The following is a 24,605-nucleotide window of genomic DNA, read 5'->3' on the forward strand; positions in this document are numbered from 1 at the left end:
TTAACGGATGCATTAATCTGTCATATGTTATTCTGTCATGTCCTTGTATTCTTCTTTGCTTATAGATTAAACCCTATAGGAGAAAAAAAAAAAACTATACATCGTTTTTTTCAGGTTACCAGAGTGGTCTTACTGTGGGTGAACAACCATTTTAATGACTTTGAAGGTGACCCTGCTATGACTCGGTTTCTGGAAGAATTCGAGAAGAACTTGGAAAATACGGTAGGAGCAAAAAAGAGTGACTGTCACACTTTCTGATGTTATGCATTTTCATTTTCCGATGTGTTACCAGGGATTAACACATTTTAGTTTATATGAAAGCAGCTAATAGGTTGCTTTTAACATGTGTGTATTTTTTCTTAAATACAGTTTTAGGTACAAAGCTCCTATAAAATAGTACATATGGCACTCATTTGTGCGTCTTTGTCCTCTTTTGCAGTAATGCAAAGTTTATTTAGTAAGATTTGAATACGTAGGATCATAATTTCTTTTTCTGGCACTTTTTATTTTTTTAAACAACTGTTTCTCCATTTCTAATAAAAGAAACATTACACTCCATTTTATGTCTTCTATGTTACAGAAAATGAAAGGACATCTCAGATTGCTGAATATTGCTTGTGCTGCCAAGGCAAAATGGAGACAAATTACCTTGCAAAAGCCTTCTAGAGACTCACCTCTCTTTTTCAGCCTCCTTGGAGGAAGTGACAAGGGTTTTGGTATTTTTGTAGAGACCGTGGAAACGGGCAGTAAAGCAGCAGAAGCTGGACTTAAGCGTGGTGATCAGGTAAAAAGAGCAAAGCTAATTTCAAACATCCACCTTTTGATTTAAAAAGAAAAAATCTGATTCAAATGACTGTAAAAAGTAAAAAAAGAAAAAAAAAAAAACACACAACCAAACAAGCAACCCCACCAGCAACAAAAAAACCCTCTCTCTATACATCACGCTATTTTGATACCACAGTTCAGCTCTAGGTTTGTGTGTTAAGTATGTGTTTCTGTTAAATAGTTTTTTGAAATGTTTTGAAATATTTCAAATACAGAGTGGAAAAATAAACCAAGTTGTGGTTGTTTCAGGAAACTTTCTTAAAGGAGTTATAGTTAGGTTGAAGCCATCAAATTGTTTGGTTGGCTGGTTTCTCATCTAGCATGCAGCATCACGGTTTGAGGCTGGTGGAGCCTCAGGTCACAGCAGGTGCAGGTCTGCCCTTTGGTTATAACACCAGGTCTGCAGCTGGTGATCTGCTGCTTTTGTTAGAGTTGCAGTTCCTAACTGCAGGAACGGTGTGCCTGTCGCAGAAGATAAATTTGGTTACAGTAGTTGGCAGGTAGCGATGGAGGTCTTGGCTTGTTTACAGGATGCAGCGTTACTGAAGTGATCCAAATCGTGATTTTACAAGGAATATTTTCATGCTCTAACTACTGTAAATATGATATGATAACTTCTGGAAAGTTTATAATGTGCTTGTGTTATCGCATTTATATTTGCAACTGTTGTAACTCATTATAGACAGCTGTTGTAATAGTTCATTTTGTATTTCTTCTTAAAGATAATGGAAGTAAATGGACAGAACTTTGAGAATATTACCTTTGTGAAAGCTCTGGAAATCTTGAGGAACAATACTCATCTCTCCATTACCGTAAAAACAAACATTTTTGGTGAGTAGACCTTACATGTTTTCCTGTGTATGTGACTAAAAATTCCAGTCCTTCTGGCTTCAGAAGTGCAATAGGATTTCAGCTTTCTTCCAACTTGCTCTAGAAGTGAAAGCGTGTGCAGGAGTCCCCTCATGGTGCCTCCGTTTGCTCGGATACGTTTTTGTGTGCCAAGGACTTGCACATTGGGTGGCGCAAGGCCAGCATAGCCAGCTCTCTGCGCCCTGAGAAATCCTCAAATGACTGCTTAAGCGGCTTTAGTGTCCCTTCATGTGATATGGCTGATGCAGAGCCAAGGGATCTGGGCCAAAATATTTTGCCAAGAAACAGCAAAAATGTAAAACTGGATTTTCATAAAACTTTTTATAATGGTTGTAAGAACGGTAGGACAAATTGCCTTTATATCTAGAATCGATAAGGGAATATAAAAAGTGGTATGGTATATAAATGTTAGCTTTTAATTGTCAGTGTGAGTATAAACATATTAAACCTCTTTTAAAATCTCAGTCAAACCATCTGTTCTTTTTCCATAATCCTGTTCAGGAAACAGAATAACCATAGCTACAGAAAGAACGAGACTATATGTACAAGACAGATTCTTCCTCTGTAGTTGTATCTGAGAGCTAATGATGGTTTCCTTCTCTTATTTTCTTCCTGTGGTCACCTGCCCTTGTTCTGTATGGATTTTCTTTTCTTTTTATGATTTTCTGGTTATCTCTGTGCAGGTTAAAAAGTTCTAAGATCTTAGCGGTTGCTTATTACCATAATTCTAAAAAAGCATAAGACTGCTGTAATCAGTGGTCTAGTCTAATATCAAACAACATAAAATAAAGCATTACTGCAACCAAGGCAGTGATAGTTATGTGCAAGTGGATTTTAACCTCTTCTCCTGCTAGCTGATAAAACTTCCAGATGATTTCTCTGATAGGTTTTAATGAATTCACGTCTCAAAGCTTTTTTTTCAACTGCAATACTTATTATTCTGTCCTTTCGAGTGCCTGGTGCTAACAATGAGCAATCACCATTCTTATATGTGAATTTATATAGTGAAGACTTATAGCCATAAACTGTGTTATGTAATAGAAATATGCAATTTGACTACAAGTATAGATAAAGACCCGTTTTTTGCCTTGTTCCTAGGGACCGTCTTGGAAATCAGCTCTGTACAGCCCTGCATTTTCCCAGTACCATGATTTCAACAGAAAATAACAAATTTCTGACAAAGATTTTAAAACAAACAAAACATTATGCATTAGTAAACCAATCTGAACAGTTTGTTTTTACCTTTTATTTGTGGGAAGAAACACAATAACAAAGACTATTTTTTTGCATAGAATTACATCTTCTAGGAATGTCAGTAATAGACTGGCTTAGCTTGATAAATGCAATAGGAAATTTGATGCACCTTATGTATTACTTAAAACAAAAAGGTGTGTGGGGGAGGAAACATCAGTCCATCCTGAAGTTGTTCTTGAGGAAGTGTCTGCATTCTGTTACCTAAAAGATGCAGACAAAAAAAATCAATAAATATATAGAGCTGATTGATGTGAACGGAATGGTTCCTTGTTATTGATCTTACTGAAGGGTAGAATAGCTCTTAGATTTGCTGTGGTATGTGCTAATTTCAAAAGTAGCTGGGAGAATCCTGCTATGCAGAGTGGTTCATGATTTTGATTAAACATTTAGGGTTACACTTTCTGCCAAGGAACTCCAGAGCAAAACGAGCAAAACTTAAATGGGAAGAGAGCCACACCCTTAGAATCAAAACTAAATGTAATACAGAGCCTGGCTTGGCAATACATTACGTTTTTGGTTTTGGGCTCTTTGGTTCACTTTTTTTTTGGGTACGTGGTTTGAGGAAAGAAGCATGTAATGTGAAAGTTTTAAGTGTGCAAAGGTAAATCACAATGTTTGTATCTCTTCTTACAGTGTTTAAAGAGCTGCTCTGCAGGATAGGGCAAGAGAAGAATGGAATTCCACATATTCCAAAAATTGCAGAAAAGAAAAACAACCGTTATTCCATCCCAGATATGCCTGGAGATGTGGAACAGATGTTTCCCCGTGAAAAAGGAAACAAAAAAATGAAAGCAAACACTGTATCTGGTGGGAGAAACAGAATCAGGAAAATTTTGGACAAGACTCGATTCAGCATCTTGCCTCCAAAACTGTTCAGGTGTGTCAAACTCTTCTGGTCAAATGGTAATTTTTCCTTAATAAAGCTGCTTAGTATCTTCACTCATGTCTACGCTGCTTTTCTTATATTTTAAATGCAGCAAATCTGACCCATAACTGCAGAACAAGGCCAAAATATCTTTTGTCTCCCAGTGAACAGTATCAGATACGCTTTCTTCTCTTTTTCGAAAGCCCATCTACGATGTGTAATTAAAACATGACTGCCGTTATCTTTTCAAAAATTCATTCATCCCGAGATGAATGTAAGGATCTTCACACATCTAATCGACACAAACCTGTTTTGCAGTGACGGCAGCGTGAGCCAGTCGCAGGATGACAGCATTGTTGGGACTCGGCAGTGCCGGCACAGCCTGGCCATCATGCCTATTCCGGGCACGCTCTCTTCCAGTAGCCCCGACCTGTTGCAGCCTACAACTAGCATCCTGGATTTCTCTAATCCTTCAGGTAAAACAGCAGTGTTAGCTTGATTTATAGGATAATTATAAGGCAGCTGGTTTGCGGGGTGGAGTTGCATCTTTTTACCAGCTTCAAACACACTTAGTGCGGTTACCTCTTTATCTTGTGCTCCTAACAGGTCCAAACTGGTGATTCACTGAAAATGCAAACTGCCCAAACCCCACTTGCCTGCTTTTTTGTAATGTGAGGCCTAGCTTCTTTTTATAAAGAAATGTGTTTTGCCACCTATAAGTATCTTTGATTTACCAGAGCTCTGGTGGAAGCAGGTTGTCCTCCTCTGCGCCTGTCTTGCTTTATCTTTGCCCAATATCAGCAGTCCTGGTGATTTGACTTCTCCATCCACCTTCTTTGAATATTTATTTCAAGCAGTATGGCAGGTAGAATAAAACAACTGCAGTACCAACACAGCATTATTAATTTTTAGTGTTTTACAGACATTAAGTTCATTCAGTTGTATGTCTGAAAAACTGGCAAGTGTTTTGAGATTTGTAGTGTGGGCTTCCATTGCTGGTACTTGTAGGAACACAATTTATGGGGTGGCTGCAGGAGGTATTTGTTATATGCAGCTGCCTGTAAACATGTAAAGTCAGAATCATGTTTCCCTATTTCAGATGTAAGTTCTATGCATAATTATGTATTTTGTAAAGTGCCTTCTGGCTACGACTTATGTTTATGTAAACTTGCAGATTTCCCCTTTAAAAGGGACAAATATATCCTATCAAACGCATAAATATCCATAGCAAATAAGTTCCTTTTTTTCCTGCAAATCCAGTTTCTTGCTGTCTGCATGAGTGAGCTACTCATGTGTGTTCTCTAAGAATATTCATTTAATGCTATACAAGTTACTGCATAATATGAGCTGTGGATAACTGGTCCTTACCTTTACTTCAAGTTTCCTAGAACAAGTATACAGTCATTTTTGAACAGCAGAGAAAACCAAATTATTTCTGACCATGTAATATATACTTGATAAGTTTTGTAAACATCTAAGTCTTGATTTGGTGTTGACACAATTTTTTTCTTCTTTTCTGCCTGCAGCTGTTGGGTTTTACTGTAAGTATCCTGATGTATGGCATCCTGAAGACCTTAATATTGCATGGCTTGCCTATTAGACCTAACATGTTGCATTGATGTAGTTATACTGTCAGGACATTAGGTAGTCATGTGCCCTGTAGCCTTCCCTTTAATAAAAGGAGTCTGTAGGTTCACCTTATGGGCACTGTAATCTCATGTCAGGCTGCTGGACTGAGGCTGTGAATACCTGCATTTTATTCCCATTTCTGCCACTGACCCACTGAATGACCTTTGGCAGGTTACCTCGCTGGGACCTTGCTTTACAAGAATGAAATTGCTACATCCCTTTTATAGAAATTGAAGTTTTGGATGATAATGTAGCTTGAGGTTTAGTTTGTTGTTTTGTTGGACTCTGTATAACTAAAACTTTCTGCATGCAAACTGGAAATGTGTTTTGTATTGTAGCCATGACTTGAATCATGTGTAGAAAAGAAAGTTTTACTAATATTTACCTGCTTAAAAGAAAAGACCCTAAAGATGGGCACGTGATTGTCATACGAGTTTCTGTAACCTGGTACTTATAAGATACGCTATGATTTGGTTGCATGGTGATTTCTTTTTTTTTCTCTTTCCAAATTACGTATTATGTTGCAGTTTTGGCATTAAACTTGAGTGTGTTCTGATCTTTAGGTATGTTAATACCATGGTATACATGCTTTGGCTCTCTGTTAATTTTTGATGTTTTTTTACGAGTGCAGGCATTTCCCAAATTATTCAGTGTATCACTCTCCACTTTCACTCTGAAATGAGCGTGTAACGCTTATTTTCCCCTTTTATTGCCCCCATTCACATCAGCTAACCCCAGACCATTAATGTGACTATTCTGGTATGACCATATGTGGTAGTCATAATAATGAAACAGTAGAATTAGTTTTCAGTCAGATATTTTTTTCAGTGTAAAGCTTGACACCAGCACAGGACAGTGTGCCCCAGGGTGCTGGTCCCCTCGGGCAGGGTCTGCCTTCCCATCGCCTTCCCCAAGGCCTCTGGTACCCTGCCTGGCTAGCCACAGTCTGTGGGCATGGCACTGAGGTTATTAAAGGCTGGTCAAATAACAGGGAGAAGGAAGGGCTGTTATTACAGCCAAGACCTCTACAATAGCCCTGGGCATCTCTGATACGGGACTTAATGACACGTTCCCCTCAGACATAGATTTTTGAATAGCTGCAAGCTTGGAGGATGTGGCTGAGGGCTTGGTGAGAGCCTTCCTCCTTTTCAGTTCTGCAGAAAACCCATGAATGTCTAGTTGTCAGATTTTATGGGGGGAAAAAATTGTGTTCCCATGAGCTTTTACTTAGCGTGCACCCTGACTTTTGACAACTTGTTCTCCCCTGGTCAGCTGGGTTTTGAGAATCAAATCTTCTGTAATAACTCTAATGGAGATAACTATTTCCAAGCATCGAGTTGTAAACTAAATGTGTGTTTCTTTAGATATTTGTTTCCTGATGTAGGATGCCCCAGATAAAGCTGTTCTCTGACGCATTTATAATTCATAAAATGTGTTATAAATAAGTGTGCTAGCAAAAGAATTAACTGCTGGCAGCAGCTTAGTTTAGTTTCTTCAGGTTGAGAGAGCAAGTTTACAGCTGGATGCGAAAGCAACCAAATCTCCCTTCTCCTCCGCGTTCCCTTGCCCACAGCACACGTCTGTGCTCAACGGCTTCCCGATCCCAGGAGGAGCACTCGGGGCACTTGTGTCGGTCCTGGATCACACAAAGACAAAAGAGCCAAACAGGAACGGTGCTTCCAAATCTTCTGACACGCTGGGAGGGACAGCGTACAGGACAGTAATATGACATGTAGATGTCTTGTGCGTTGTGGTAATAAGCTAATATGTAAGTTCACTTGTGGAATTGCAGAGAGAAGTCCTCTTTTTCCATTCAAATTTTGTTGAAAAAAGTGTTTATTTAAATGAATATTTATCAAGCAATAGAGAAAATGACCTGTTGTCTTTTCACGGGAACAGTGGTTCATATGTTAAAGGTGCTTTTCTGTTATTTTAGACATTCCAGACCAAGTAATAAGAGTTTTCAAAGCAGATCAGCAGAGCTGTTACATTATCATCAGCAAAGACACTACAGCGAAGGAGGTCGTGAGTCACGCAGTGCACGAATTCAACTTGACGGGAGCCCCGGAGACTTATTCCCTCTGCGAAGTGTCCGTCAGCCCCGAGGGAGTCATCAAACAGCGGAGACTTCCAGATCAATTCTCAAAATTAGCCGACAGGATTCAACTCAATGGACGGTAAAGGCACCCTTGTTTTGATTTCAGTTTGGATTTATTTGACTTTGCCTTTTAGAACGGAAACATCCAAAAGAAACATTGGGGAATGATGTTTTAATGAGCAGTGTTTTAATGAAAATAGGCAGGTATCTATTAAGAACAGACAAGTAAATGTCAGTGACTTACTCTCCCTTCACCTCTTTCATTCCTGTTTCACCTTCCTTCTCCATATGCAAAAACTCCTCCCTGACTTTACAGCAAGCTCTCTTGATGACAACTAAGGTCAACAGGTTAGGATAACATATATAGTGGCTTACACTTAAAAAGAAAACTTGTATTTCTTCTGACTCTTTCCATGTGTACTTCAGGATTAAAGCATACAATTAATTTCTCAATGATGTCATGTTGCAATGAACTGATACTAACCTGAGATAAATTCTTCCATTTCTATGTAAACTGTTATGAAAGTTTTCAGAAATGTAAAGTGCTTCAGCTTTATCTGATGTCCTGATCCATACCAGAAAAAGGTTTACTACAGTGAAAAAAAAATCTTTAGTTGTCTTTGCTAGGCAACAGAGAGATTTATGAGGAATAAACTTCTGTGTGTCTGAAAGTGAACTGCTTTGGACCATGCAAATGAATTTTCCAGCTACATTTTCATTTCCTGAATAGTGTGAGCTTCATGTAAATATTAATATGTCACACAAATTTATGTGAGAAACCACACTGAATTTGTGTAAGAAATGGAGAAATACATTAACGAGAGATTTCTCAAGACTAACGTGCATTTAAAATGTTATTTTACTGCTAAATTTACAAATGGAAAAGTAACTGACTTTTTTCTGAAGGTGAAAACTGCAGCATGTTACTGAGCATGGCATAGAAAACATTAGCGAGGAAGTAGACTAAAACAGCTTTCGAAGTGCTGGAGAATGCGGTTTTTACTTCAGAAATGGTGGTATTTTATAAAAGCTGAAATACAAAGGTTGTGCTGTCCCTTTCTGCCTCTGTCTTAGCCTCTTATTCTCGAATGTCAGCGAGGTGGAAATGCTCTTACGTGAACACCTCTGTGGTGCCAGTAATATCCGGGCTGATTGCTATGGTTCAATGTCGTCGTGCTCACAAACCCTCTGAAGAGTCTCTCTAACATTTTGTTGCAACTCATTTGTTCATAGGTATTATCTAAAAAACAATATGGAGACCGAGACCTTATGCTCAGATGAGGATGCCCAAGAGCTATTGAGAGAGAGTCAAATCTCCCTCCTCCAGCTCAGCACCATCGAGGTCGCCACTCAGCTTTCCATGAGAGACTTTGAATTATTTCGTAACATCGAGCCTACGGAATACATCGATGACCTCTATAAGCTGGACTCCAAAACAGGAAATGCTCACCTGAAGCAGTTTGAGGATGTCATAAATCAGGAGACGTTCTGGGTTGCCATGGAAATTCTAGCAGAGCCCAACCAACTCAAACGAATGAAGATTATTAAGCATTTCATTAAAATCGCCCTCCACTGTCGAGAATGCAAGAACTTCAATTCCATGTTTGCGGTTATAAGGTAAAGTACTTCCCATTTGTCAGATCTGATTTCTGGTGTCACAAGCAATTTTGTTGATCTAAACTGAAAAAAAAAAAGTGTATCTTGAACATATTACCGATGGTGCTGGGTAGTTTTGAGAGAATTGCCAAGCTTTTCAAAATGCTTGGACAAAAAGATGTATTGTCACTGCGTTCTCCTTCCTCAGCCTCTGAAGGTCAGGCTCATTGCGGTGGCTCACATGACTGTCTCTTCCTTAACTATCACGTCGCAGGGAAAGAGAAGATTTGGACAAAAGTGCTGTTTGAGGAACTTCAGGGACCTGCTTGAAAGTTGCTGCCATTTTCTATGATTCTGGCACCAATTTCCCTTTTTTCTCTCATTGTTACTTTTCAGTGTGCACTGAGTCATATCTGCAATGATGAGATTTATTTTATTTCTTCCTTTCATTGTAAGGACTTCCTCAAATCAGTCTTGTTTTAGTTTAATTTTCCTTCTCATTCTTTCCAGTCATCTGCTTGCTTCTCTATTTTTTCTCTTCATTTGCACGCTTAGACTTTCTCTTCTGATTTATGCTAGATGCTGCTGCTTTGACTTTAACAGCATGAGTCCGACATTTCCTTTATTTGCAATTATGTGATAGCCAGATTGTATTAAAAGAAAAAAAAAAGAAAAAGCACAGTGATTCATCAGACAGAGATTTGGATTCATGCTGTATCCCAGCACCAGTACTGTCTTTGCAAATACCATTTTATAATATCTTCTTCCATGTCTAGCCAGTGTAATGAATGATGCTAGTTTAGTTATACAGTAAAGAATTAATAAATTCCCTTAAAAGGTACTGTACAAGCAACCACGAGGGCTGTGGCTACTCATTACCTGGTGAATGCAAACGTGGATACTGAGTGCAATTTCTGTTCCCTGCTTCCTAAGCTCTCGTGGTTTATTGTATGTGGAGAAATGGCTGTTCTTCCTCCTGAGTTCAGCCTCGTGATGCTGTGACTGAAGTGGTCTTTGGTCAAAAAACAGCAAATGGATTAGCTTTTTGTTTTGCCCATATTTCCAGAGGAATATGTTTCTGCTAGTGTTTGCCACAGGGATTGTCTTTCCTGCCTTGCATTTCATGTTAAACTGATGCCATGTGTTTTGTGAAATAAGAAGATACCGTCCTAATAAGTAAGAGGAGCTGTGGGGGCATATGGTAGGTTTTTCATGTGAGAGAAGGCTTTGTGACTTTACAATAGCACGGGGAGAACTCTATGGAAAAAAATCAATTACAAAATAAGTTTTTGAAGCTTTCAAAATGAGAAAAAAGAATCTTAAAACAGTAAATTCAATATTTGTATGATTCTAGGTTTGATAATGAATGCTGGAGACTATCACTTTCCAATGCTGCAGCTACAGGGACTTTGCAATCATTACCAAATTTCTTGGGCAAAGTTGGTAACAAATTATGGTGGGGGTGGATGTAGCTTTTTTTTACTGCAGCAAGCGAATTGTGGATGTTATTACTTAATGAGAACTAAAAGTAGCAGATATGCTACACTTTGTTATAATGCCTTCAATCGGTGCTCATTTATAAATGCTCCAAGCATTTTCCTCTTAAATCTTTCCGCTTCTGCTTGGGATAAGCTGTGCACTGTTTCCACTTGCTACAGCAGCCATGTATTCACCTCATTAATTTTTCACCCTTTTTGTCCTTATTGAGGTATATGTTTTTTACAGGAGAGAAGTGGTTCTTAAATTAACTGGGCATTGGCGCTGTGTTATAGAGGGATTGTTTTGGCAAGCTGACTTGAAAGTCGTACTTTGTGAATAAGGAACAGTCACACTTTTTACAGTCCTCTTTTTTGCTTGCTCACAAGAGTGAGCAGCAGTGTTTTTGTGATGAACTTGCAACCTGGCATCCACCCAGCTTTCAGTTAACCTTGTGAAAACTGTTTTTAATCTCTAAAAAAAGCCCCCACAACCCTTCACTTCCTTACCAAAGGGAATGACTGATTCCACTACCAGCTAATAATGAAATGTGTCTGCCTTGCAGCGGGTTAAATCTAGCTCCAGTAGCTCGTCTCAGAGGTACTTGGGAAAAGTTACCGAGCAAGTACGAAAAGCACCTCAGAGACCTTCAAGATCTTTTTGATCCATCTCGAAACATGGCAAAATACCGCAACATCCTTAGCAGTCAGAGCATGCAGCCTCCAATTATTCCGCTCTTCCCTGTTGTCAAGAAGGATATCACATTTCTACATGAAGGTAATGTCAAACATGGAGAAATAATAAACCAGGCACTGAATGCGTTTAGCCCTTTCTTCACTGCTCCCTGATTCAACAAATGCCTAAAAGAAAGGTGCTGTTGGTGCGGAGCTTTTGATGCATCCCTTTTAGGAGTAAAATGAAATATAATTGGGTGCATAATAGAAGAGACTGATCCCAGACAAAAATTAAAATTGTGTGTTTTTAAAATTTTGAAAGCAGTGCTAAATCGCTATCATAAAGTTTAGCATGAAGGAGTTGGTGAGCGTGCTACTAGTAATTACACTACCAAAGAAATGTATTTCTCTTACAAAAACTTGTTGCTGCAGTGTTTCTAGGTTTTCATTCTATGTTGTGGCTTTCAGACAGCTACGATGATATAACACCTCCTACTCTTGCTTTCAGCGTTTTCAAGGGGTTTTGTTTAAACATTTCGTTTTTTGTTCCTTACACAGAGTTGTGTTCACAATTGGTTAAGGTGAAGCATTCCCAACTATACCATATTCTTGGTTTTGATCTTTCAGAACTATTTGAACTAATTGCATCAAGTGAATGCTGTTGATGTCAGTTTTATTTATGTGATTTTAACATCTAAGTCAATGAATTTGGGCATAGTTCATGTGGTCCTCTTTCCTCCCACTAATATGTGTTATTTCAGAAATAGATTAGCAAAAGCAATGCTGGATAGTGTGAGTGGGCCTGACTGTCATTTGTGTTTTGCCAAAGTTTCTTGTTTTCCTGCTCTTTTGACTAAAGCAGTCTCGTTGGCAGGGAGGGAGGAAGGCTAATGTGGGAGACCAGAAACACATTGCCCATAAAAAAAAAAAAAAAAGAAAAATGTGTTCTTACTCTTTGTGTGTGTTTAATTACGCAGGAAATGATTCTAAAGTGGACGGCCTGGTAAATTTCGAGAAACTCAGGATGATTGCCAAAGAAATCCGCCAAGTTGTCAGAATGACCTCAGCAAACATGGATCCGGCCGTAATGTTCAGACAAAGGTGTGCAATTTAGAAAGCTAGTAGGACTGAAGGTGTCTCAGAGTGGGTAGGGATCTGGGTTTGCGTGTGCATTGTTCTGTTAGTATTTCATTGTGTAACATACCATTGACATTGACCATCAGAACCAAAATCTATCAAATTATGCTCCGAGGAGTTACTTTTAATGACTACTAAAACAATTTGCCTTCATAAAGCAAAGGAGAAAAGGCTCAATAAAATATTAATCAGTAGAATTTTGGGAGAGGTGTAGTATCAGATGAAAGTCATATATAAACGAAACAGAAATCACCCATATATAAATCTGAAGTGTTGCTTTTAAAACAACAAAAAAAATTCAACGATAAAGTATTTCTAAAAAAAAAAAAGTAACTTATTTATTTGAAGCACAGCTTGCTCCACCTACATAACGTTTTGTATCTTGATGCTGTAAGCAGGTGGAGAGTGTTTTCTTGTCTTAATTTTTCCTTTTTTTCCTGATTCGTGATATCATCAGGCTCTGTGTTAACAAACTGCAGAGTAAAAGCACCACGACTTCTAATCTGATGGTGATTAGCTCTAGATTATATTTAGTGGAACTAAGTAATTTCCTGGATCTGTTTTGCTTCCTTCTGGCTGAAGTAAAAGCACCAGCGGCCCCATCGTGTCTGTGTAGGATCCCGATGCCACCTCTGTGCAGCCCAAATGGGGAGCTGGGGACCGTGAATCGCTGCAGCTTCTGCGTGGAAAAACGGCAGGATAACCTTTCGAGTTGCCTGTTAGCCTCTTAGCGTGTCTGCGCTGGAGACAGAGGCAGTTTCCCTGCGGTCTTCTAATGGTCAGGATTCCCAGATGATAATGAATCCTGCTTGGTTTTTGTTTTCAGGGCTGGCTATCGGCAGACATAAGAATTTTGATTAAAATTGGTCAGATGGAAGTATGAGGCAAAAATAACAGATCCCTTGTTAACATTGTTTAAAGATGGATTCCCTTCAAAGCAGAGGGTCACCTTCATGCTCTTGTATTTGAACTACCCAAACTTCCCTTTTAACATAAAATTATAAAGTTCCTTATCAGTAAATTATGGTTGCTTTTTAGAAAACGTGAAATTGATCTATAAATAGACTTCCCTGATTCTCTTTCCACCTTCTGAGACCTAATGAAATCTAATCATTAGCTGAGTTCAGCAGTAAATAAATAGTTACCCTTTAGTATCTTTTTCAGAATTACAGAAGACATTTTAATGACCATAATTTAAAATGTACATACTGGCATAAAATGCATAGGCATCTAATACTAGCGATAGTGCCAAAGATTAAAAGAAAATAATTCCATGTTTTCATCATTTATATTCATTTTCATTGCCTCTGGTGTTTGATCTATCAGTTTGTGTTATGAAGCAGCAACAAATGTTTTTGAAGAAGATTAAAAATGAACAAGAAAAGATGTTTGTTAGTGGTAACATGAGACTTGCTAACAAGTTCATTACCAATTAATATAGAGCATCTAGTTTTTCAGCGGGTATTTGGCAAACAGCTTGTTTTCCAGCAAGCAGTCAAGAGAAAATAACATCATAAACTCGAATGCTGATGATTTCTCATACATTTACTGTGGTCCTAATGCATATAATACGTTAATGTAATTGCATTTTCTACAATATGAATAAGTTAAAAAGCCTTTGCTTGCTCCATCAAAATTGAGTTTGACTTACGGGACATACTTAACAAGAATATTTAACGTGAGTTTGGTTTTTAAATTCGGAGCTTAAACTTAAAAATAAACAAAAAACTGATAGATGTTCTTCCATGTTGAAGTGTTTGAACGAGTCCTGTCCTTGCATTCCATAAAAACATTGTGTTGTTGTGTGAGAAGAATTTGCTGTATAGAGATCTTTTCTTTTCTGTTCTTTCCTGTCTACATCTTTCTTCCTGACTCTCAACTGTTTTATTTTTTTCCTGTGCTTTTCTGTTCAAATACATGCTTCAATGTATATGGCTCTTGCTTACAGGAAGAAGAGGTGGAGAAGTTTGGGGTAAGTGTAGAGATGAATGCAACTAAGATAAATAAAGATTATGCAACTCTTAACATACTGCATCCTCCTCGTTAGTGCATGCACCTGAAATACAGCATGCATTTTATTAACCCTGCAATACATATATTTTGGAAAACAGGAATAAGGGATTTACAGTCAATTTTGTACTGCAGCTATAAAGATTCTGAGTTGCTTCTGTGTGCTGGATAAGTTTTTTGCGTTTTGGCTTACTGCATAAAGAAAAAAGCTGCTGTGCAGTTATACTGGAAGGCGAACTATTTTTGGAAATAAATAATGCGGTCTTTACATGTAACAAAGTTTTAAGCCATTACGCACTTTAAACTGTAAAGATGAATTATGATAATAATATATAAATTCCCCTTCTGAAGTTTGAATTTAAGCTTCAAATTATTTGGTTTTAGTATATATTAAAATGTATTTCACATTTCATACACCAGAATCCTCACTGAAGTTTTGTATGTGTGAGGATTGACTCTTGAAATGACTACAAATGAGAGTAAAAAGATTGCCTAGTGAAGTAGCTGACACTTCCATATAACAAGTGATTTTAAGATGACATGGTAGCAATATTTTGTGCGTTCTTATGTGTGTTTTCGCACACGACCTGTTATCTGTGTTCCTCAGCCTATGTGCCTTTGCACTTTGAAACTTTACTTATTATGGGCATCTGGTTTAAAGCCAGCTCTGCTTTAGCGTGCCAGCATTTTGCAGGGAGGACGGATGCAGGAATGCTCCCGGTGGTTTGCTCTTGCTGCAGTTGCCTTGCAAGCCTCAGAGGAAGCTTAGCGTGGCAGAGCCGTTCAGCAGCAGCGAGCACCCAGGCTCAGACGTACCCTGCCAGCAGTGAGGGTGACAGCAGCAGTGTCTGTGCTAGGCGGACAGGGGAGAGCCGGCTGGGATGCCAGTCCCTGAAGCGAGCTCAGCATCCTGTAGGTGCCCCCAGGGGGGAGCTGGGCTAGCAGTGGTCGGTGGTCAGCGATCACCTGCACCCAGTGCCGCTCTCAAAGAGAGCGCCTGGACCCCTCTAAGCACCCCGTCCTGCTGTCACTGCCTTTCCTCCCAGTAGTTTGGTTGGTGATCTCTAGGCTTTGGGATTGCTGTGAGCACAAATCAGTGATAAATTATTTTTAAGGAAAATGGAATGAAAATGATTCAAAAAGTCAAGTCTAGATTTAAAAGAAACTGTGTACATATGAAATAAAAAAATACATATATCATTAACAGAAAGATAATTTATCTTCCTATAGAACAGATAATAGTTACCTGTAGGGGAGATCAGTGACTCCTTGGTTCAAATGGGAGTCAACAGTCCATCGTGCCATCTCTTGCTCTTTGCCTGCAATAGTCTTAACTTTTTATTTAATTAAGCTATGCATTTCCACTCTGTTTTTAAGCTTATATTTTCTCTTGGTTTAATTTATTAAATGTCTCAGAAAGTATTGCAGGCAGGTGTCTTCCACCATTTCTTTGTTTTTAAATTTGGTGTGTTTGATTCTTCAGGCTTATTCAAACAATATGTTTAATTCTAACTCTTAGCTATTACAGTTCTTCTCTGCTGGAGTTTGTTTAGTCTGACACTTACGGTTCTGTAAATGCACCCAAGATTTTGATAAGTAACCTTACTAGGAATTTAGCCCTTGAAAATAAAGTCAATTCTGTGATCTCCATTTATTAAAATAAAATAAAATAAAATTGGTTAGGACAGAGGTGGCCATATGACTTTTAAAGTTGAAGCAGAGTTGATGTGTATATTTAACTATATCAAGGTCAATTGTTTGGTCACTGATTCAATGTGAACAGGAGTGACAGCCATGAATAGTAATTGATGTGCATTAATGATTTAGTTGACTGATTTATTTTTGCTTCAGTTGCTGATAGAATTGGCAGCTCAGAATTAGGTGTATTCAGGAGCTTTGTCTTTCATAAGTGTGAGTCTATACATGTCTGAGTATATGTATGTCATCACTGCCTTCCTGACCTCTGTTGGGATACGATTTTTAATGAGCTGCTCTTCTGCGGGGTTTTTACTTAATTGGAGAAAGAAATTAAGTGCGCAACAAAATGTACTTTGCATATTTAACACAGTTTTTCCTTACTTAAGCATAGTCAGAAGCTCAGTTTTCTAAGAGGATTACAGTAGTCACTCACTTGTGTAGTCAGCTGGATTGTAAGAAGTTTCTGGCGTAAGCCTGAAGCATACAGTGGGTACCAGCTTCCTTAAACCAACAAAGTTGTCAAGTTTATCCACTATTACCGTCTGGAGAAATAGCGTGGGTTTTGCAGAACAAGCCTGTGATTCATTAGCAGAGCAAAATGGGTACTTTACACAGTGTTGCGCCTCGTTCTTGCTAGTTCCACACTTTCATGTGCAGTCCTTTCCTAGGCTCCAGTTGCTGCTATCAGTTTTACCAGAACATTTTAAGACAACTGTTGTTTTAATGCTGTTCATCTTTTTAACTCATTTGCATCAGCATGCACTAGCCCTAACTGAAGATTATTAATCTGCTTTGGGGTGTGCTACTTAAGCTCCTCGATGCTGTCGAGAGCCAAAAATTGACCGCTTTGCTCTTTTCTTTTCTAGGTCTCTGAGCCAGGGCAGCACGAACTCAAACATGCTGGATGTGCAGGGAGGCGCTCACAAGAAGCGAGCCCGGCGCAGCTCGCTGCTCAATGCCAAGAAGCTGTACGAGGACGCCCAGATGGCGAGGAAGGTGAAGCAGTATTTGTCCAACCTGAACGTGGAGACAGATGAAGAAAAGATCCAAATTCTGTCACTTCAGTGTGAGCCCGCGTATAGCACTCGTAAGTATAGTGATGTGTAAGGGCGGCATTACCACCAAATCGGTGAAAATGTTGTTCCTTCCCTAGAAACACCCATTTAAGACTTTCTCTTCTCCCTTCAAGAAAAATTGCTCTAGAAAATAGCTTGTTTGTCAATTCATATCTTAACTAATATGGTTTCAGCAAGCCAGCATTTATATTCTGATCTTGGTTGAGTTCAGAAAACTTCAATGATTTTTTTTTTTATTTTGACCTTTAGTTCTTAAACTCCGTGTCTTTTTAGCAGTCTGGAAGGGAATTCAATAGTACGTTAGCTATTTTCTTGCCCTGCTGTCCTTGTACAGAATTAGGAAGGATAAAAGTAACGTTTACCATATGAACAGCAAGAAAATGAAAAGAGACAAAATCAATATAAACTGCAATGACTTACAGCTTAGAATAAACAAAGATTGCTGAGAAGCAGAAGTCAAGTCAGTATTGACTGTGGGATTGACATGGCTTGACAGTCAAAAATAGAGGACTACAGCAGGACAGTTTTCATAATTTGAAGTTCTGTGCAACTGTCCAACTAAAACTATTATCTGCTCTCTTACACAGTGCAGTAAATTCTTATTTCAAATTGAGAAGAGGTAATTTCATTTTATTTTGGTTCTTAAAGATTTTCAAATGCCCCAACCATGGAGTTGTCTCAAAATAGAACAGTAATAACCTTACTAATCAAAATAATGTTTCATGCTTGTCTGATGTACAAATGCAGCATTTTAAGTCCTTTTTGTCCTCAAATACCATTTTATCTGTGATAAGTTAAGATCATGAATAGATGACGACATCTTGAAGATAAGGTTTTAGGTTCTTTCCATAATTCAGTATTAGGAGTGCAAATTCCTGTTATTTCCCAAAGTGCCTCCCTATGCATTTCTTCTTAAATAGCAGTGATATAGGAAAAGGCCATACTTAATTCCCTTTTTGAAAATGTGAAATCGTGTTTTCACACGGATCTTATGCCTGAGGTCGCAGGACATCACAGATAGCTCTGAATAGGAAGATGCAAGGCATCTATATGCTGACAGAGGTATGCTTCTCGTGCTCTGTTCAGCTACGTAGGTAATGGAAGATATGTAATGGTGTTTTTATGCACTCTTTTTTTCCCGCTGTAGAAAAAACAAAGCATGCCAGGATGAATTCTTAATAGATGATATATGTGAATACATAACAGGTGGTTGTATTGTGCCCAGGAGACGAATATAAATGTTATGAGGTTATTTTTCAATTCTTTTAAATTAGGCACATATGATTTAAATAAATATTGTTCGTACAGTGCTAGCCATAGGTATTTGGAAGTTAAAATCTGAGAATATATATTGACTGTTTTACTTCCAGCAGTTAAGCAAATCAAGTCCTTTTTTTTTTTTTCTTAAGCTTCAAAAAAGGAAAATGAAGGCTAAATGTACTTGCAAGTAAATATAGAAGAAAGTCATATTATCAAAGTACCTATTTAAAAAAAAAGGGGGGGGGAAGGTTGATAAGTATGTAATTTGCAGAGCTAGCAGAAAGAATGGGGAATGGATGTGGAGCATGGGGGAGCATTTCCTTGTGATTTTTTTTCCATTGAAGCTGGAGAAATATAATGTTCCAGGGGGAGGTGCTCTGCACGTGGTGTATTTGCCCACATTATATATATAAATTCTGATGGGGTAGATTTGAGTCAGGGATCCTGGTACGTAGTTTTGCAGATGGTTTTTGTGCAGATAACTTTTTCTGCTCATGTTCAGAAAAGTAGGAGGTGTACAGCTGCCCACTCTTATCTCAGAAGTGAAATTCTCCTACCTTTGCTAGCAGGAACAATGAGCAGAGGTTAATCTGCAATCCACACATTTCCAAGATAATTTAAGGGGAAGTCAGATGGCCTTAACTTCGGAGTTTATTAATTGCAGTGTAATTAAAGTAGAAACTGAATCAGCTTCCTGCGTTGCAAATCAATTGTGCCACCTAGTGAAAGGTTTGATGCTGGATGCAAAGCGACCATTCCTTCTCCCTTCTGTGGCATTACGTAATTTTGAAGGAGATATTGCTGTTAAGTTTTTGTGCCCTACATACAAGCATTTAAAATATGGAATTTAATTGTAGTAGAAATAAATCATATTTTTGTCTTTGGATGAAGTACTTCTCTGACACTTCAGAGAGTTCAGTTTGGTTAATGTCATTTCATGCACCTGTCTCTTCAGTGCAACAAGCTAGGAATGTTTGGAATACAAAACATTTTGAACGTTCTGTCTGCTTCATACCATGGTTGCTTTTGACTGTTGGTACTTAGAATAACTGTAATAATCCTGCCGTTCAAAGTGCAAGATATTTACGTCCAGTTTTTCCATTACAGTGACAAAGAATTTAAGTGAGAGAAGAGGGGCGAAATCCTCCGAAATGTCTCCAGTACCCATGAGATCAATCGGCCAAACCACTAAAGCACATCAGCATCAGCAAAACAGAATGAGTCAAGTTCTTCAGGTTCCAACTGTGAACTTATATCCCAGTAGAAAGAAGGGACTGACAAAGGATCATGTCACATTCAGTGAGTATCTTCAGCTATCTGGAACTGTTTGTAGCTGGGTGGATTATTTGAGACCTCTTTATGCATGTATCTCAGTTAATCATTCAAGAAAATGACTTAGATTTCTAACTAAAGTGATCTTACTATCTCTCTTGAACAGGCCAGATATACAGCATTAAGTCTGTTACTCTATTTTCCTACATTCTAAAGAGATCATGCTTCAGCTGAGTAGAATAGCATAGTTAGTTTATTTTCATGACAAAATGAAGTATGATACTTCTCGATGAAATTATTGCAACAAGTCAAATGCATTTAATATTTTAAGCTCTGGAACACAGTTATAACAACCTTATTGTCAAAAGGAGAAGCACTTGTTATTAGTTGTTCCTAGTGAGCTCTTTTGTTTCTACGTTTGCCAGTTGCAAAGCAGTATTATGCATTAAAATGCTTTTGGTGTATTTGCATAACTGTTGGGTCATTTAAAAGGTAAGGTTATTTTAAATGGTGGGTTATTAAATAAAGTTAGTTGCAGTTAGTAAATGATAGGAAATGGTTCTATGATACGCTGAGCATCAATGTTCATTAAAATAGTTATAGAAAAAAGTCTATTCCAGCATATGTGTTACAACAGTGGTTGTAGTTACTGTTTATTCTCAAGTCTCCTCTTGAAAGCCTGTGCATCTTGATATATTCCAGAATTTTTGTTGAGAGGTATTTCTTCATTCTCTTATGTTAAGTGTTCAGTGTTAATACAGCAAACGGAGAACTTTAATGAACTCTTTACCACCGTCCTCTGCAAGATAGCAAAAGATACCGAATTATCAGTTTGCTAATTACTGTGGTAAACTGGTTTTGCTAATCGTGCTGTGTTTTGTATAGTGCCTGCAAGTACTGATTTAAGAACTCCTGATTCAGAAGATCTTGAATGCGTTTGTTGGCTATGACGAAAATTATTTTTAGCGCTGTCCCAACAGTGTCATGGGCAAGGTTTTCTTCCAAGCTTTGTGCTTTATACAGTTCTTAGTCCTTTGTCAGAACTACAGCGAGAGTATCTGTTGGGATGGTTCCAGTTGTGGATGTTTCAACACATTTCAGTGGAGCAGCTGGCAGTAGCAGCATCGGTGATCATGGCATGCAGAATTCATCCAAGCATCCGTTCCCATTTTGTTGAATACTTCAGTGATTGTTCACGATGATGTTTTTGTGGCCACAGATATTGCTAACTTGAAAAAAGAATAATACGTAGTAAATGATTCCATTGTTGTTATAGGTACAGGTTCTCCACAGAAGTCATTAAGCTTATCTGAGGAAGTAAGTACTAAGAAGCAGACAGAAGACACTATGTCCATGGCATCTTCTTTGCACTCCAGCCCACCGGCTTCTCCTCAGGGCTCTCCACGCAAAGGTACGTGTGCTTCATCAGTGCTCACAGTGTGCAGCATCTGTCTGAGCAGCTTGTGCCAGTGCTCTACAAAAAACAGGGTGACAGTGTGTGGAACATTCCTTGGTAATTACATGTAAGAGAGACAGTAATTAAGTTACTTCATATCAAGAATAAAGCCCTGCATTTCTGTCAATTAATAATAGACATTATTTTCCAAAGTGTTTATATGTTTTAGCTTTAAAAGTGACCTAATGTGTAAGGAGTGGAATAACTTCAATAAAATAGCTTAAGTGCTTCTGACAGAATTCCCAATAGGTCTTAGGTGCTTTGACACCCACCAGTGTATCAGTCCAGATCTAGGTGACCACTTAGGTGAACATGATTCACAGACCTGGGGATTTCCTGAAGACAACGAGGTTGCATGCAAACTGCAATGGTTGTAACATCTTACATTTTTGCTTAAGGTAGCTGGATTATCGGGTGATTAGATGGAGCTGGCGATAAAATACCGTTGTAGTTCTCCACAACAGATGGTTTTGATAGCTGCGAAAGAAGTGCATTCGTCCAAATCCCAGAGTTGTTATTCATATTTATGTTCTTGTGCACAGGGCTTTGTATATATCCCTGTCTATCATGATGCCCCAAGAATCCCCTTTTTCTGATATCTTCATCTTAAAAGACCTGCATCACTTCATCGTTAGTCAAGCTTGGATGGGAATTCATTTGAAATCTCTTAACACCACTTTCTAGTCAGCCAGTGTGGTCAGTGTTGAACAGTGTAAGGCATTTCTCCATCCCTGCTGCGCTGCTTTTGACTCACTGACAGCCCAGAGCCACTGGGTTGGCATGGCATGGCATGGTGACTTGCTGCATCTTCTCACCTGTTGCAGTGTGAGATCGTGCTGGCCCATCCACTTCGGCTGTCACAAGATCTGTTTCTGTTAGAGAATGTCACTTGTTTTACTTAAACACGGCGTATGTACAAGAGCCTTAACTCCTTGGACTGCCAAACCTAGTTCCACTGCCAAACCTAGTTCCACTGAGATTACACTTCTCTTGTATTTCTCTGATAAACATGTTATTTTTGCTGAGTTTCTTTGTAAATAACGTTTTATTTCTCTGGGGATTATTTCATTAATTCAACTTGCTTTTCGCCTATTTTTAGCACTGAATTAATTTGATTAAGGTAATCCGTATCCTGTTGTGTGTGTGGTGTTAACAGCTTATTGAACTAAAATTAGGTGCTTCACAGACAGCTGGAAGACATAATTTTAGGCATGAACACATTTCACTAAATCTGAGATTTAATTTTCTTTTAAGTTGTACCCAAGTCATGTGCAAATAAGACTGAAGAATTATTTTTTAAATCAACACATTGCTTTTGCTGTTACTTACCGAGATCTGTCTGTGTGCACTTCATTGTAGTTGGTAACATCCAGAGGTCGGATAACTGCAGTCAGATGAATCTCTCTGGGTCTTCCTCATCCCTCGCCAGTGAAACCAGCAACAAGAACAGCGGACAGCGCAGCTACGGAATAGGTGGGGCTTACTTACAAAAGAAAATTCAGATGATTGTCAAAGCAAGAGGCAGTTCTGACATAAGTGAAAAGGGAGAAAGAAAGGATGAGAGTGAAAAGGCAGAAGCCGAGCGTGAGCGCAGGAGAGAGAAGGGACTGCTGTTTGGAAGACTTAGGGAAAGAAGCTTCTCCAGGGAAAGAACAGCTTTTACTGCAAAAAGGGAAACAGAGCACAGTCAAGCCTCAGAAAGCAGCAAAAACCAAAAGGACAGAGACAGTGATGCTCTGAACACAGCAAGTATCTATAGCAACAGCAATCTACTGACATGTGACTGTCTACAGATGAGGCCTAGAAGGAGGAGGAAGACTGTCTGATGTATTTTTAGAAGAAAGACTATGATGTCCATTTCATATCAGATACACTCATGTAACCTAAGTTATGTTAGCATTATGCAGTTGCATACAGGCTCGTTAAAATATGTTTCATCTTTTTAATGTACTTCCATTCACCTTTTCAAAAATAGAAGATATTTGTGTCAGTATAACTACTACACCCTACAGTGTAGCGAAGGAAATAATGTGAAGTTTAGAAAATCAAGGGACAGGTACAGTGAGTTCTGTTGCTTACTGTTTTGCAAATGCCAGTGAAACAGAAAGTTCTATAATGTTCTTTACATTTGACTCGAAGTAGTGCTTTGTACTATGTAAAACAGATGATCACTTCCAGCGTTGGTGGGGTTTGTGTGTATTTGCATTGGCCACATCTTATTCTGCTAAGCTTTCTAGCCTGGCAAAGATTTGCATTTAGCCTGTTTATGTATGTGTGCCGTCATTTAATGACTCAGCTTTCAGATAGTGCTCATCTGTTTAACAAAGAGGAGACCTTTCGTTCTACAGATCTTTGAGGTACTTGAAGAATAGTGTCTTAAAAGGGACACAGTGAGAACGTTTCTTGACTGTAGTACAGTGGTGTTAATTTTAGAGAGCAAAATAAAGAATATGAGGTATTATTATCAAAGGAAAGGAAACTAAAATTTGATATTAAAAACACTAGTCTTAAATTTGTTATTCATAAGTTTGTCAGTTCTCTTGTTTGATAATATTGATGATATTTAATTCTCGTATAGCTCTTAAAATCGTACAGCAATAAGCAAGCTTAAACTGTGAAATCTCTCAAACTATGAGCTGTATGCTGAGTGGCATGTATGCCAGTGGCTCTAGATGCCGTGTTATACGATCTTTGTTGTTTTTTTTTGTGGACTTGATGGCATCGGTCTTCTGTATTAAGTTGTGTGAACCACTGGCATGGTTTTCAATTGCCTGATCACATTTTCACCCAATTGATGTGAATATATGACAGTCCAGCTCAAAGGCACAGGCAGGTAAAAATGAAGTGAAAAATTGAGCAATTGCCAGGAAATTGTGTTTAAAAAAAAAAAAAAAAAATCCTAATCTGAGGACTATGTCAACTGTGTATTGATACGGTCTCCTGTAAAGACGGCAGGCAATGTTTTGATTAGTTTACATACATTCATTTAACTATACATGAAGCAGTGTTGGTGCAGTATTTTCAAATAAAGGTTCTAACTTTGTAATTTCATGCACGTAATGTAAGGCGTATCGTAGTCTGCTTCTCAGTGAAGGCAGGATAAGGCAGGGATGTATAACTCGACATGCAGTGGATTTGCTATAGAGAAAAAATATTTAAATACAAACAAAAACAACCAACAGACAACAAAACAAAATAACAAAAAAACAACACAACAAAACAGGTATTAATCCAGGACCTGTTGCCGTCAAACAAATGGGAACAACCCACAGCTGTGGGACAGAGTTATGTGAGGCAAAATATTTAAAAAAAAAAAAAAAAAAAAAAGGGCAAAGCAAATGACTTTACCAGACACCTCCTGAATTCGTTGCCTGACGGTACAGCAGGACGAGCTTCACTCTGCCCATAA

At 38.4% G+C, this 24,605-nt stretch overlaps 1 protein-coding gene across 8 annotated transcripts in view; it reads left to right on the plus strand.

The window, feature by feature from the left end:
• RAPGEF6 (Rap guanine nucleotide exchange factor 6) overlaps positions 1-24,605 on the plus strand; it is a 125,089-nt gene that overhangs the window by 86,870 nt on the left and 13,614 nt on the right. For 3 of the 8 annotated variants that reach the window (XM_083799228.1, XM_083799224.1, XM_083799231.1), the window contains 15 exons: positions 115-222; positions 581-784; positions 1,548-1,656; positions 3,583-3,826; positions 4,133-4,290; positions 5,341-5,355; positions 7,380-7,620; positions 8,775-9,158; positions 11,179-11,390; positions 12,265-12,388; positions 14,373-14,396; positions 16,999-17,219; positions 19,576-19,767; positions 21,017-21,151; positions 22,556-22,669. In XM_083799228.1, the coding sequence (XP_083655354.1) occupies positions 115-222; positions 581-784; positions 1,548-1,656; positions 3,583-3,826; positions 4,133-4,290; positions 5,341-5,355; positions 7,380-7,620; positions 8,775-9,158; positions 11,179-11,390; positions 12,265-12,388; positions 14,373-14,396; positions 16,999-17,219; positions 19,576-19,767; positions 21,017-21,151; positions 22,556-22,669 (2,485 nt within the window). The remainder of the gene's footprint in view (positions 1-114; positions 223-580; positions 785-1,547; positions 1,657-3,582; positions 3,827-4,132; positions 4,291-5,340; positions 5,356-7,379; positions 7,621-8,774; positions 9,159-11,178; positions 11,391-12,264; positions 12,389-14,372; positions 14,397-16,998; positions 17,220-19,575; positions 19,768-21,016; positions 21,152-22,555; positions 22,670-24,605) is intronic. The other 5 variants (XM_083799229.1, XM_083799226.1, XM_083799230.1 and 2 more) reach the window with 3 other exon arrangements.

The sequence above is a fragment of the Anser anser genome (assembly GCF_964211835.1).
Source record: "Anser anser genome assembly, chromosome: 14".
Lineage (NCBI taxonomy): Eukaryota > Metazoa > Chordata > Aves > Anseriformes > Anatidae > Anser > Anser anser.